This window comes from Somniosus microcephalus, chromosome 33 (assembly GCF_052327205.1).
Source record: "Somniosus microcephalus isolate GS21.2 chromosome 33, FLI_Smic_1.0, whole genome shotgun sequence".
NCBI classification, from domain to species: Eukaryota; Metazoa; Chordata; class Chondrichthyes; order Squaliformes; family Somniosidae; genus Somniosus; species Somniosus microcephalus.
The window spans coordinates 15,020,833-15,035,719 of record NC_141019.1 but is presented as its reverse complement, the minus strand read 5'-3'; the positions used below and the strand labels follow the sequence as shown (position 1 = coordinate 15,035,719).

At 53.3% G+C, this 14,887-nt stretch overlaps 1 protein-coding gene across 1 annotated transcript in view; it reads left to right on the top strand.

Annotated features, from left to right (window-relative positions):
- LOC147096975 (integrin alpha-5-like) overlaps positions 1 to 14,887 on the top strand; it is a 395,891-nt gene that overhangs the window by 320,176 nt on the left and 60,828 nt on the right. The window contains 4 exon segments of the mRNA XM_085972686.1: positions 2,698 to 2,852; positions 3,389 to 3,526; positions 10,970 to 11,037; positions 12,805 to 12,952. Coding sequence (XP_085828812.1) covers positions 2,698 to 2,852; positions 3,389 to 3,526; positions 10,970 to 11,037; positions 12,805 to 12,952 — 509 coding nt within the window.

Sequence of the window (14,887 nt, the reverse complement as noted above, 5' to 3'; positions counted from 1 at the left end):
CCTGCCCAACATTCCTCAGCCAACGCCACCAAAACCAGACGAACTAGTCACTCATCTTCATGTTGGTGCGAACTTCCTCTGTGTGAAATTTGCCTGCATAACAATACTGATGGCATATCAAAGTAATGAGTTGAAGATGGAGTGACCTGGGCTGTTCCAGCGATGTGGTAAAGTGCTGTATTAATGCAAGGCTTCCTTCCTCACCCGAAAAGAGCAAAGCATGTTGGGGTTGTGTACAAAAACATCCAGGCAGTCTCTGGGCACTGGGATCATAGAATCATAGAAAGTTACAGCACAGAAGGAGGCCGTTTGGCCCATCGTGTCCGTGCCGGCCGACAAAGAGCTATCCAGTCTAATCCCACTTTCCAGCACTTGGTCCGTAGCCCTGTTCAAGTGCATATCCAAGTACTTTTTAAATGTGATGAGGGTTTCTGCCTCTCCCACCCTTTCAGGCAGTGAGTTCCAGACCCCCACCACCCTCTGGGTGAAAACATTCTCCTCAAATCCCCTCTAAACCTTCGACCAATTACTTTAAATCTATGCCCCCTGGTTATTGACCTCTCTGCTGAGGGAAATAGGTTCATTTCTGTCTGTCAGATGTGGCCTTTGCTGACGATTGCTCCATTTTAACATGTGCTCATTGGAAACGAACCCTGTGCCCCCAAACAGCTGGTCACTGACCTGTCTATTAGAAGATCAAATAGACAGAGAACCGACACACGACAAGGGGTGCATCACTGCGGAGTGTGTGCGGGTGTTTGTTTCAGTGCGCGCGTGTGAGTGAGAGAGACGAGCTCAATAGAAGAGGCCTGTCAGCTTACATTTTCAACAAGAATTTTTTTGACGTCAATATCCCTGTGCTCTATACTGTGGAAGTAAATCAGGCCACAAACATTCACTGGAGTCCCTGGGCTCTGAGATAATTGATGGGCAAAAGTAGAACCCACTCCAGACATGAGTACGAAATGAGCAGCTGTTTCCTCACCTCCGTCCCGTCCCTCCCCCCTTCCACCCCGCCTCCCTCCCCCCCTCTGCCCCGCCCCCTCCCTCCCTCTGCCCCGCCTCCCTCCCTCTGCCCCGCCCCCTCCCTCCCTCTGCCCTGCCTCCCTCCCCCCTTCCACCCCGCCTCCCTACCCCCTTCCACCCCGCCCCCTCCCTCCCTCTGCCCCGCCTCCCTCCCCTTCCACCCCGTCCCTCCCCCCTTCCACCCCGCCCCCTCCCTCTGCCCCGCCCCTCCCCCCTTCCACCCCGCCCCCTCCCCTTCCACCCCGCCTCCCTCCCCCCTTCTGCCCCGCCTCCCTCCCCCTTCCACCCCACCTCCCTCCCTCCATCCCGCCCCGCCTCCCTCCCTCCATCCCACCCCGCCTCCCTCCATCCCACTCCGCCTCCCTCCCTCCATCCCACCCCGCCTCCCTCCCTCCATCCCACCCCGCCTCCCTCCCCCCTTCCGCCCCGCCTCCCTCCCCCCTTCCACCCCGCCTCCCTCCCTCCATCCCACCCCACCTCCCTCCCTCCATCCCACTCCGCCTCCCTCCCTCCATCCCACCCCGCCTCCCTCCCTCCGCCCCACCTCCTTCCCTCCATCCCACCCCACCTCCCTCCCTCCCTCCGCCCCACCTCCCTCCCTCCATCCCACCCCGACTCCCTCCCTCCCTCCGCCCCACCTCCTTCCCTCCATCCTCTGCCCCGCCTCCCTCCCCCCTTCCACCCCGACTCTCTCCCTCCGCCTCCCTCCCTATGCCCCGCCTCCCTCCCTCCATGTCGCCCCACCTCCATCCCTCCATTCCACCCCCTCCCTCCATTCCGCCTGTCCTCCCTCCATCCCGTCTCCCTCCCTCCCTCCGTCCTGCCCCGTCTCCCTCCCTCCGTCCCGCCCCATCTCCCTCCGTCCCGCCCCGTCTCCCTCCCTCCGTCCCGCCTGTCCTCCCTCCCTCCGTCCCGCCTGTACTCCCTCCCTCCATCCCGCCTGTCCTCCCTCTCTCCCTCCATCCCGCCCCGTCTCGCTCCCTCCATCCTGCCCGTCCTCCCTCCCTCCGTCCCGCCAGTCCTCCCTCCCTCCGTCCCGCCCATCCTCCCTCCCTCCGTCCCGCCCGTCCTCCCTCCCTCCGTCCCGCCTGTCCTCCCTCCCTCCATCCCTCTGCCCCGCCTCCCTCCCCCCTTCCACCCCGACTCTCTCCCTCCGCCTCCCTCCCTATGCCCCGCCTCCCTCCCTCCATGTCGCCCCACCTCCATCCCTCCATTCCACCCCCTCCCTCCATTCCGCCTGTCCTCCCTCCATCCCGTCTCCCTCCCTCCGTCCTGCCCCGTCTCCCTCCCTCCGTCCCGCCCCGTCTCCCTCCGTCCCGCCCCGTCTCCCTCCCTCCGTCCCGTCTGTCCTCCCTCCCTCCATCCCGCCTGTCCTCCCTCTCTCCCTCCATCCCGCCCCATCTCTCTCCCTCCATCCCGCCCGTCCTCCCTCCCTCCGTCCCGCCAGTCCTCCCTCCCTCCGTCCCGCCCATCCTCCCTCCCTCCATCCCGCCCGTCCTCCCTCCCTCCATCCCGCCCGTCCTCCCTCCCTCCGTCCCGCCAGTCCTCCCTCCCTCCGTCCCGCCCATCCTCCCTCCCTCCATCCCGCCTGTCCTCCCTCCTTCCGACCCGCCTGTCCTCCCTCCACTTCCTTCCTTTCACTGCCCTCTGATCTTTGTCTTCTCTCTCAAGGTTTTAAGGTGGAGTTACAGTTGGACAAGCTGAAGCAGAAAGGAGCGATAAAGCGAGCGCTGTTTCTAGATTCCCGCCAGCCTATCTTTCAGGACAGTATCACCATTAACAATGGGCATGGAGAGATGTGCCAAGACCTGAAGATCTATCTGCGTGTAAGTGCTGGGATTTCCTTCACACTGGTGTGTAATGGTTCTGGTTACTGATCCGAACCACACTAGATTTGTCCTCTGGAGATTCTGGCTTGGCAGGAGGATGGTTCAATGCCGCTACTGCCATTGAGTTAATCCTAGGCACAGACTCTTCTAATTGCAACGAAGAGCGTCTGTGCTATGGTAGATACACTCATGGTTTGAAATTATTAACAGTTTCATATTTTTAGTCAAAACTAAAGCTGAACGAGAGCTTAATTATCGTTTGTGTGTCATGATAATTTGGGTTGATACTTGGTGGCATCTCTCAATGTAGAAGTTGCTGAAAGTAATAAAGGGGTAAATGAGATTCCTTGCAAATTGTCTCGCTCTGGTGACCATTTCATTGCCACCTCCTGATTGCACCTTGACCTTTGCACTTTGAGCTTCCTTGCTTGTGGAAATGGCCAATCAACTTTCCAGATCTCATTTTATTTAAAAAAAAAAGAAATTGAGGCTAAATTTGAAACGGGGATTTATCAGATCTTGTTCCTCGGCAGGAAGAACATGAGTTCCGAGATAAACTCTCGTTGATTCACATAGCAATGAGCTTCAGGCTGGATCCGAGGACCCCAGCTGACAATCGTGGCCTGCAGCCAATCCTCAACTATTCCACAAGCGACTACCTGGCACAAGAGGTACGTGCGTTCTTCTCCATCACGTTAGGGTGGGCGAGATTGTACCTGTTAGATCCGTGTATCTTAATGTTGTGTCCTTCAATAATCAGACAACAGACTGCAGGGAACGATCAACAGGTGTTTACTGAATGAGGGTTACTCTAGAACTAATTGTACAGATCACTACTCAGGGTTTATATACAGGTGTGGTCACTGCCGGTACTACAGTATACAGGAGCTGTAAAAAGTAGTTCCCCCCTTAAAGGTACATACATTACAATTCCTCCCCTTTTAGATTAACAGTACCATAACATTCATTTAACAATTAAATATCAAACGAATTACAATTAACACTTTTAACATGCAACATTAGCTGAAAATAGTCTATTTATAATTTCAGTCTTTGGGGAGGCTTCCTGATCCTTTCTGGATAGCGCCTTTCCCGAGTGTCTTGCTCTTGGTGCGGAGGCGATTCTGGCCCCCTGTCGTCGGTTGGTTCATCCGCTTCCGATGCTACTGTTTCTGGGGTAGATGCTACCTGTACGTTGGCTTCATCACCAGGTACGCATGGGCGAGACATGGGGTTGACTCGTTCCTGTGACTCTAGGATCTGGTCAGCATGGCGTCTCACAATGTTCTCCCCAACATCCACTGTGTACATTAGTGGCCCCTGCCGTGTGCACATCGTTCCTGGTTGCCATTTCTCTGTTCGGTAGTCGCGGGCCAAGACTGGTTGCCCTACATTGAAGCTCCTTGTCGGCTTCTCATTGATGTGCTGGAATTGCTTACTCTCAACATCTCTTCGTACATTTAGTCTGAGCAAATCCAGACGAGATCTCAACCTTCGGTTAAAGAACATCATGGCCAGGGCCTGGTTGGTAACTGCATGTGTCGCATTTCTGTAGGCTAACAGGAAATTGTCCACCTTATGCTGCAGTGGAATGTCATCATCGCACATGGCCTTTACTGCTTTTTTAAAGGTTTGTACGAACTTCTCAGCCAATCCATTTGTGGCTGGATGATACGGGGCGGATGTGTAATGCCTTACCCCATTCCTTTTCATAAATCTTCGAAACTCTTCGGTCACAAACTGTGGTCCGTTATAAGAGCAAATCTGCTCTGGCAAGCCGTTCCTGGCAAAAATGGTCCGTAGGACTGCAATAGTTTTCTCTGTGGTGGTAGAGGACATTTTGATGACCTCAGGCCATTTCGAGTGCGCATCCACGGCCATTAAAAACATTGAGTCCATGAATGGACCAGCAAAATCAATATGCACCCGTTGCCATGGAGATGAGGGCCACTCCCATGGGTGTAGAGGGGCATGTGGTGGTGCATTTTCAACTTTCTGGCATCCTGAGCAGCTCTTGGTCAGGTCCTCGATTTGTTTATCGATTCCCGGCCACCACACATAAGCCCTGGCTAGGCTTTTCATTTTTACCCCTCCCAGATGACCCTCATGAAGCTCATTGAGCACTCCATCCCTTAACTTGGGTGGAATTACCACTCGGGATCCACACATCAAGGTCCCCTGGCATACTGACAGCTGTTCTCGTCTGGATGAGAATGCTGGCAACCGTGAGTCGCCATGTGCTGGCCATCCCTTCACCGTCAAATCATATACCCGAGACAGTGTCGGGTCATTTCGGGTCTCCTTCTCTATACCAGCGTTAGTTACTGGCAAGCATTCAATTATAGTCGAATGAAATATTTCAACACGATCCACTGCTGGTGCTTCCTCCGCAGTAGGCAGTGGCAGGCGTGATAGCCCATCAGCGTTTCCATGCTGTTTCGTGCCCTTATACTCGATTTCATATTGGTGCGCCCCTAGAAAAAGGGACCATCTTTGTAGCCGTTGCGCAGTCATCACCGGAACGCCCTTCTTTGGATTAAAGATGGAGTCAAGTGGTTGGTGGTCAGTCAGCAAGGTGAACTTCTGCCCGTGCAGATAGTGATTGAACTTTTTCACTCCCCACACTAGGCTGAGGGCCTCCCTGTCAATCTGGGCGTAGTTACGCTCGGCTGAGGTTAGTGATCATGACGCAAAGGCTATTGGCCTCTCCGAGCCGTCCGGGAATTTGTGCGACAGCACCGCTCCAATGCCATAGGGTGATGCATCACACGCCAACCGAATTGGTAGTGCTGGGTTGAAATGAGCCAACACCTCTTTTGATGTGATTAATGCTTTGCTCTTCTGGAAAGCTCATTTACATTCGTCACTCCACTTCCATGGTACCCCCGTTTGCAGTAGGGTGTTCAGTGGGTGTAGTACGGTAGACAAATTCGGCAAGAACTTATGGTAGTAGTTCACCAGCCCGAGGAACGACCTCAGTTGTGACACATTTTCCGGTGCTGGAGCCTTGACTGCTGCCTCAATCTTTTCAGGGGACTTATGTAACCCCTCTTTATCAATAACGTGGCCACAATACGAGATCTGCTTCTGGAAAAACTCGCATTTGTGGCAATTAGCTCGGAGCCCATATTCCTTCAACCTAGTGAGCACCTGCTCCAGGTTGGCGAGGTGATCACTGTCATTTTCGCCCGTGACCAGGATGTCATCCAAATAACACTGGGTCCCTGGAATCCCTTGCAGGGCTTGTTCCAATGCCCTTTGCCAAATAGCCGGAGCTGATGCTACCCCGAACACCAGCCGGTTGTATTGGTAGAGACCTTTATGAGTGTTGATCGTGAGGTACTGTTTCGAGGCTTCTTCTACCTCCATTTGCAGGTACGCCTGGGCCAGATCAATCTTAGTGAAGCGTTTCCCTCCAGATAGCGAGGCAAAAATATCTTCAATCCGCGGAAGCGGATATTGTACAGTGTGAAGGATTGGGTTCACTGTCACCTTAAAGTCCCCACAGATGCGAACCTTCTTTGGTTCCCCAGGCGTATTACTCAACGACCTCTTCATTACAGGAACGATGGGTGTAGCCCACTCGCTCCAGTCCACTTTGGACAGTGCTCCTGAACGTTCCAAACCTTCCAGCTCTGCTTCGACGGCTGGGCGGATCGCATAAGGCCTTAAAAAACTTTGGGCTTGCATTTGCCTCTATTTTGATCGTCGCTGTTATGCCTTTTAGTGTTCCGAGTCCCTGCTGGAACACTTCTTGCGCGTCAGTTAGCATTTTTGACAGTTGTCCAGGTGTGACGTCGTCATCCCTTTTGGCATCTACAGTCAGTGCTTGTATGGAATGCCAATCTAGCTGTATCTTCCGGATCCATTCACGTCCTAGTAGTGATGGTCCTCCATCTGGCAATACATATAGGTCCATTTTTGGTGTTTCCTTGCCGTTATATATAACGTTCACCCTTATTTTTCCTTTGGGGTAGACTTTTTGCCCCGTGTACGTCTTCAAGACAATCTTTGTATCTCTCAAGGGTATATGTGAGAATAGCCACTTGTAGTCCCTTCGGTTTATGACTGTTAGGGCTGATCCTGTGTCCAATTCCATTTTCACTTGGACTCCTCCTATCTTGAGCGTGACCCAGATAGTTTGGTGATCCTCCATTTTGATCACATTATGTAGTTTCAGACAACCCAGCTCCTTGCTTCCGGAGTCTGTATCACTTTTCTGTTCGTCTGAACTACTCTCCGTCACCTTATGTACCTTCTTGTACTTCTCCTGTGGAGATTTCTTGCTGCTGGTTTTCTTTCCCGACCTGCAGACTCTTGCTATGTGTCCTACTTTTCCACACTGTCTGCACACTTTGTCCTTGAACCAGCAATCATTATGGTCGTGTGTTGTTCTGCCGCAGCGATAGCACTTCACTGTTCCGTATGACATTTCATTTGTGCCATATTCTTGCGGTCTCCGTTGTATCTCTGCAGCGCCCCGTGCGGCTGCTTCGTGTGATACTGCAATGCTGAAAGCCTTGTCCAGCGTAAGATCCTTTTCTGATAGAAGCCGTTTCTGGGTTCCTTCACTTTGAAGCCCACACACAAACTTGTCCCTTAAAGTATCTGCTAGTCCCGTTCCAAACTGAGGGTGTTTCGATAGCTTGCGGAGCTCCGTTACATACTCAGCATTACTTTCATCTTTATGCTGGTTCCTTTTGTGAAACTTAAATCTTTCTGCTATCAGCAGCGGTGTGGGGTTTAAGTGGTCCTGTAGGATTGACACTATGTTTTCAAAATCCTTTTCTACTGGCTTCTCTGGGGTTACTAGGTTTCGTAGTAAGCCATACGTTTTTGCACCCATTGAATTCAACAATACCAGCGCTTTCTTGTCATCTGGCACTTCATTCGCCTTGCAGTATACTTCTATGCGTTCGACATATGTCGTCCAACCTTCGACTTCATTGTCGAACGCTGTGATACTGCCACTCTTCGGCATTTTTGGGTGTGGTTAGACTGGCTTAAAATGGCGTCTCCCGCGCTTTCCTTTCTTCCCCGCTGCGGCTTAAAATGGCGTCTCCCGCGCTTTCCTTTCTTCCCCGCTGCGGCTTAAAATGGCGTCTCCCGCGCTGCTGCCAGCGTCGCTCTCGGCGGTCCTCGTGGCAAATGGCGACGCCCTGTGGGTTTCGTGCGCTGCTCCTGCACTGCTGCCAATACCGCTCTCTGCGGTTCTCGTGGCAATGGCAGTGCCTCGCGTTTTCCTGCGCGCCTCTCTCCCCCGTTGACGCTGCTCGGCCCTTGAACACCGGCTGCGCTCTGCTCTCACTCGTCTCTCTGCCCGTTGACGCTGCTCGGCCCTTGAACACCGGCTGCGCTCTGCTCTCTCTCGTCTCTCTCCCCCGTTGACGCTGCTCGGCCCTTGAACACCGGCTGCGCTCTGCTCTCTCTCGTCTCTCTCCCCTGTTGACGCTGCTCGGCCCTTGAACACCGGCTGCGCTCTGCTCTCTCTCGCCTTTCTCCCCCGTTGATGCCGCTCGGTCCTGAACACCGGCTGCGCCCTGTGCGCTCTGCCCTCTCTCTCTCCCCCGTCGACGCTGCTCGGCCTTTTTCTGTGCCGCTCGGTCGGCTCTAGCCGCCGCTGTCCGGGAAGGGTCTGCGCAGTACCTATTGCCAGCCCGTTTCGCTGGACCACCGTGACTGGAAAGCCAAGCCTGGCTCTCGACAGCCTCCCCTGCGATGCTCAAATCTCCGCTGGGTGACAGGGCGGTTGCCCGTGGTCGACGCCCGTGCTTCTGGACTCGACCTCCTTCCACTGTTCTCCAGGAGCGAATCCCTGGGAGGTGATGCAGAGTTGCAGGTAGGTTCGAATCTGCGTCGTCGCCAATGTTAGATCCGTGTATCTTAATGTTGTGTCCTTCAATAATCAGACAACAGACTGCAGGGAACGATTCAACAGGTGTTTACTGAATGAGGGTTACTCTAGAACTAACTGTACAGATCACTACTCAGGGTTTATATACAGGTGTGGTCACTGCCGGTACTACAGTATACAGGAGCTGTAAAAAGTAGTTCTCCCCTTAAAGGTACATACATTACAGTACCGATTAGGAGTTTAAAGTGAGACTGGGCTGTTCCTTTACTGTCTTGAAACTACCTATACGGTTACTGCAGCAACAAGTCACAAGAGTCGGTTGTGAAGTGATGCTGTGGTGTTGATGCTTCCAAAGCGGGCTGTCCCGGTGAACAAACTCAAACGTAATGATGCAGAAGTTGAATTGGTCACTGTGCTCCCAATTTGATGTTTCCTGGTGTGGAAGGAGGAAGCAGAGGCGTTGCGTGTGTGTTTGAGCTGGGAGCTGGTCTAATCTATGCCGAGCCGGACGTCCCCTGATTGTCCTTGCGCCAGCCTTATCCCTGTGCAGGCTTTGTCCCTGTGCCAACTTTAGTGCTTTTCCAGTGCATCCAAGTTCACCTTTTTAAAAATGACGAGCATCAATGTTAAGAAGCTCTTTTTGCCCGGTTCAACTGCATTGGCCTGACAGTCGGGGAAGGAGTGGAAGTTGCCCTGTGATATTTCTGAATCCCTCCTTATCATCCAGTTGGTTGGCCTGTCTCTCTCTGTGTCCTCGTAAAACGAAGAATATTCAATCAGTATTATCCTGGTCCCTGCATAGTTTTCCAGCTGTGAGGGTGCAAATGGCCTCTGTCCTATTCCCTCTGCAAGACAGATGGTAGGAGATCTACTCCCAGGCCTCTGCTCATCCCCTACTGGTGCCAGCCACCAGCAGCTGGGCAGCACAATCTAGCGTGAGTCAGTCTCAGTATTTTATTCTTCCTTTCTCGGTATCTCTGTGTAGACCTACATTGACTCCCGGTTAAGCAATGCCTCGATTTTAAAATTCTCATTCTCGTACTGAATTTGGATGATCAGCCATGATCTCATTAAATGGCGGAGCAGGCTCGAGGGACCGAATGGCCTACTCCTGCTCCTATCTTCTATGTTTCTATGTTTCAAATCTCTCCATGGCCTCGCCCCTCCCCATCTCTGTAACCTCCTCCAGCCCCACAACACCCCCCGAGATATCTGCACTCCTCAAATTCTGGCCTCTTGCGTATCCCTGATTTTCATCGCTCCACCATCGGTGACCGTGCCTTCAGCTGCCTGGGCCCTAAGCTCTGGAATTCCCTCCCTAAACCTCTCCGCCTCTCTACCTCTCTTTCCTCCCTTAATTCGCTCCTTAAAACCTACCTCTTTGACCAAGGTAAAGTCACCTGTCCTAATATCTCTTTATGTGGCTCGGTGACAAATTTTGTTTGATAATTGCTCCCGTGAAACGTCTTGGGATGTTTTAGTACGTTAAAGACGCTATATAAATGCAACTTGTTGCTGTTGTCGGTGCCTAGCCCACACTTATCTCCTCCCCTCAATATTACTTTTATTTTGATGGTAACTCCCTGGCTAGTGGGGTGGGGAGGGGCCCTGTATCTAGTTCTTGCTGGTCATGTGGAGCTCACCCACCCATGTTGGTGCTCTCCGAGGCTCAGTGGAGTTGTGGCGATGGGGGCGGGCACCACATCCCCTGCAGTTGACTTGGTTCAGTTCCCTCTGGTGGCCTGTTCACGCTATGGGACGCTGTGAGTCTCTGATTGTGGTTTCGGGATCCGTCCATGTTCTCCAATGGGTCTGGTGGCGGGGGTGGGGAATGAGTCCCACATTCCCTAATGGTTGGGATCGGAAGCGACTGATGGATACTCTGCTCTGTAGGTTTTCTTTTGGAGTAACTGAATTTTGGGATTTTTTGGGGACACTGCCCTCAGCCTTGACCTGAGGATCTTTGTCAATAGGTGGTTTCCATTCACCGCACCTCCCACCCCCATCCGTTCACCCCCGTGCCCCCTTCGCCATCTCATCAGGACATGGCACTGCTCTGAGCTCCTGTGCAAGCAACAGAAGGCATCTTGAAGTTGATGGCTAAGTTGGCTAAAGTGGAGGTTGACGTGATGTGGGGTTTATGTAATTCGTGGGCTTTGTCCTGGGGGTGGGGAGTTTTTGCTCTTTCTGAGGAGGAGCTGGGCAGGCTTTTGGCACATGTGCTTGCAGATTCAACACAACAAATGATTTCTCCCTCCAGGCCCAGATACAGCTAGACTGCGGAGACGATAACATTTGCGTCCCCGATCTGCAGCTCTTCGTGTACGGGTAAGCACCGCTCGCAACAGGGAGCAACTTTTACAAAGGGGAATAAATTCAGAACCGGAGCGGACACGTATACAGTTCAAGAGGACTGGAAACCTGGCACTCCGAGTGCCCGTGGGAAGCTTTAATGGCCACCGATGAATTAGTGACCCCTCTCTCTGCACCCTGCAATGCAAGAGCACAGTGTGCCAACCTGGCACGGCAGGTGCCCATACGCGACTCTCCCACAGCGACTCACAGAGCACGACTCGCTCTCTCTCTCATCCTCCCCTTGTTTGCTCGTGCTTTTATTTGCATGGCCCTATCTATATCACCAGTATCAACCTACAAGGCTGTCCTTGAGATCTGGGCTCCCCTGCTGATGGACTGGACACAGGAATGAGATCCAGAGATTCCACCTCAGTCACCTGAGGGTCACTCACTTGCAGTCAGAAGGTTGTGGGATCAAGCCTCACTCCAGGACTTGAGTACAGAATCCAGGCTGACACTTCAGTGCAGTGCTGAGGGAGCGCCGCACTGTCAGAGGGGCAGTACTGAGGGAGCGCCGCACTGTCAGAGGGGCAGTACTGAGGGAGTGCTGCACTGTCGGAGGGGCAGTACTGAGGGAGCGCTGCACTGTCGGAGGGGCAGTACTTAGGGAGCGCTGCACTGTCGGAGGGGCAGTACTGAGGGAGCATTACACTGTCGGAGGGGCAGTACTGAGGGAGCGCTGCACTGTCGGAGGGGCAGTACTTAGGGAGCGCTGCACTGTCAGAGGGGCAGTACTGAGGGAGCATTACACTGTCGGTGGGGCAGTACTGAGGGAGCGCCGCACTGTCGGAGGGTCAGTACTGAGGGAGTGCCGCACTGTCGGAGGGGCAGTACTGAGGGAGCGCCGCACTGTCGGAGGGTCAGTACTGAGGGAGTGCCGCACTATCGGAGGGGCAGTACTGAGGGACCGCAGCACTGTCGGAGGGGCAGTACTGAGGTAGCACTGCACTGTCGGCAGGGCAGTGTTGAGGGAGCAATGCACTGTCGGAGGGGCAGTACTGAGGGAGCGTCGCGCTGTCGGAGGGGCAGTACTGAGGGAGCGCTGCACTGTCGGAGGGGCAGTACTGAGAGAACGCTGCACTGTCGGAGGGGCAGTACTGAGGGAGTGTTGCACTGTCGGAGGGGCAGAACTGAGGGAGCCCCGCACTGTGGGTGGGGCAGTACTGAGGGAGCGCCGCACTGTTGGTGGGGCAGTACTGAGGGAGTTATGCAATGTCGGAGGGTCAGTACTGAGGGAGTGCTACACTGTCGGAGGGGCAGTACTGAGGGAGCACTGCACTGTCGGAGGGGCAGTACTGAGGGAGCACTGCACTGTCGGAGGGGCAGTACTGAGGGAGTGCTGCACTGTCGGGGGGCAGTACTGAGGGAGCGCCACACTGTCGGAGATGCCGTCCTTTGGATGATGCATTAAACTGATGGATGTTCAGATGGTTGTTAAAGATCCCATGGGACTACTTGAAGCAGCTCAGAGGAGTCCTGGCCAACATTCTTGCCTCAACCCATACCACCAAAAACAAATTTACTGGTCATTATCTCATTACCGTTGGTGGGATCTTGCTGTGCACCAATTGGCTGCTGTCTTTGCCTACATTACAACAGTGACTACACTTCAGAAGTATTGTGTTGGGTGTGAAGTGCTGTGTGATGTCCTCAGGAACGTGAACTCCGCGTATATATAGACTAGGCCCGGCGGAGTATTGTCCCACTGTACTTTTACATAAAGCTGTGGTAACCTTGCAGGGATCGTAAAACAGTCTACCTTGATGATGAAAATCCACTGGCACTAATCTTCGATGCGAGGAATCTGGGTGAAGGAGGGGCGTATGAAGCAGAGCTGTATGTATTTGTGCCACCTGAAGCTGACTACAGTGGAATATTACGGAATGAGGTAAGCACCGGACTGGATTTAGGGCTCATATGGGAGGTTCCAATCGAATCGGTCCACTCTGAAAGGAATGCAAAATACTAACTGGTCCATTGAACTTGTCTAACCCGTACTGTACCTGCCCTGGGATTGTTTGATGGGACACTGTAGAGGGAGCTTTACTCTGTATCTAACCCGTGCTATACCTGCCCTGGGAGTGTTTGATGGGGCAGTGTAGAGGGAGCTTTACTATGTATCTAACCCGTGCTGTACCTGCCCTGGGAGTGTTTGATGGGACAGTGTAGAGGGAGCTTTACTATGTAACTAACCCGTGCTGTACCTGCCCTGGGAGTGTTTGATGGGACAGTGTAGAGGGAGCTTTACTCTGCATCTAACCCATGCTGTACCTGTCCTGGGTGTGTTTGATGGGACAGTGTAGGGGGTGCTTTACTCTGTATCTAACCCGTGCTGTACCTGCCCTGGGAGTGGTTGATGGGACAGTGTAGAGAGAGCTTTACCCTGCATCTAACCCATGCTGCACCTGCCCTGGGAGTGTTTGATGGGACAGTGTAGAGGGAGCTTTACTCTGTATCTAACCCATGCTGCACCTGCCCTGGGAGTGTTTGATGGGACAGTGTAGAGGGAGCTTTACTCTCTATCTAACCTGTGCTGTACCTGCCCTGGGAGTGTTTGATGGGGACAGTGTAGAGGGAGCTTTACTCTGTATCTAACCCATGCTGTACCTGCCCTGGGATATTTGATGGGACAGTGTAGAGGGAGCTTTACTCTGTATCTAACCCCGTGCTGTACCTGCCCTGGGAGTGTTTGATGGGGACAGTGTAGAGGGAGCTTTACTCTGTATCTAACCCGTGCTGTACCTGCCCTGGGAGTGTTTGATGGGACAGTGGAGAGGGAGCTTTACTCTGTATCTAACCCGTACTGTACGTGCCCTGGGAGAGTTTCATGGGACAGTGTAGAGAGAGCTTTACTCTGTATCTAACCCGTGTTGTACCTGCCCTGGGAGTGTTTGATGGGACAGTGTAGAGGGAGCTTTACTCTGTATCTAACCCGTACTGTACCTGCCCTGGGAGTGTTTGATGGGACAGTGTAGAGGGAGCTTTACTCTGTATCTAACCCGTGCTGTACCTGCCCTGGGAGTGTTTGATGGGACAGTGTAGAGGGAGCTTTACTCTGCATCTAACCCGTGCTGTACCTGCCCTGGGTGTGTCTGATGGGACAGTGTAGAGGGAGATTTACTCTGTATCTAACCCGTGCTGCACCTGCCCTGGGTGTGTTTGATGGGACAGTGTAGGGGGAGCTTTACTCTGTATCTAATCCGTGCTGTACCTGCCCTGGGAATGTTTGATGGGACAGTGTAGAGGGAGCTTTACTCTGTATCTAACCCCGTGCTGTACCTGCCCTGGGAGTGTTTGATGGGGACAGTGGAGAGGGAGCTTTACTCTGTATCTAACCCATGCTGCACCTGCCCTGGGTGTGTTTGATGGGACAGTGTAGAGGGAGCTTTACTCTGTATCTAACCCATGCTGTACCTGCCCTGGGTGTGTTTGATGGGACAGTGTAGAGGGAGCTTTACTCTGTATCTAACATGTACTGTACCTGCCCTGGGAGTGTTTGATGGGACAGTGTAGAGGGAGCTTTACTCTGTATCTAACCCGTGCTGTACCTGCCCTGGGAGTGTTTGATGGGACAGTGTAGAGGGAGCTTTACTCTGTATCTAACCGATGCTGTACCTGCCCTGGGAGTGTTTGATGGGACAGTGTAGAGGGAGCTTTACTCTGTATCTAACCCGTGCTGTACCTGCCCTGGGAGTGTTTGTTGGGACAGTGTAGAGGGAGCTTTACTCTGTATCTAACCCGTGCTGTACCTGCCCTGGGAGTGTTTGATGGGACAGTGTAGAGGGAGCTTTACTCTGTATCTAACCCGTGCTGTACCTGCCCT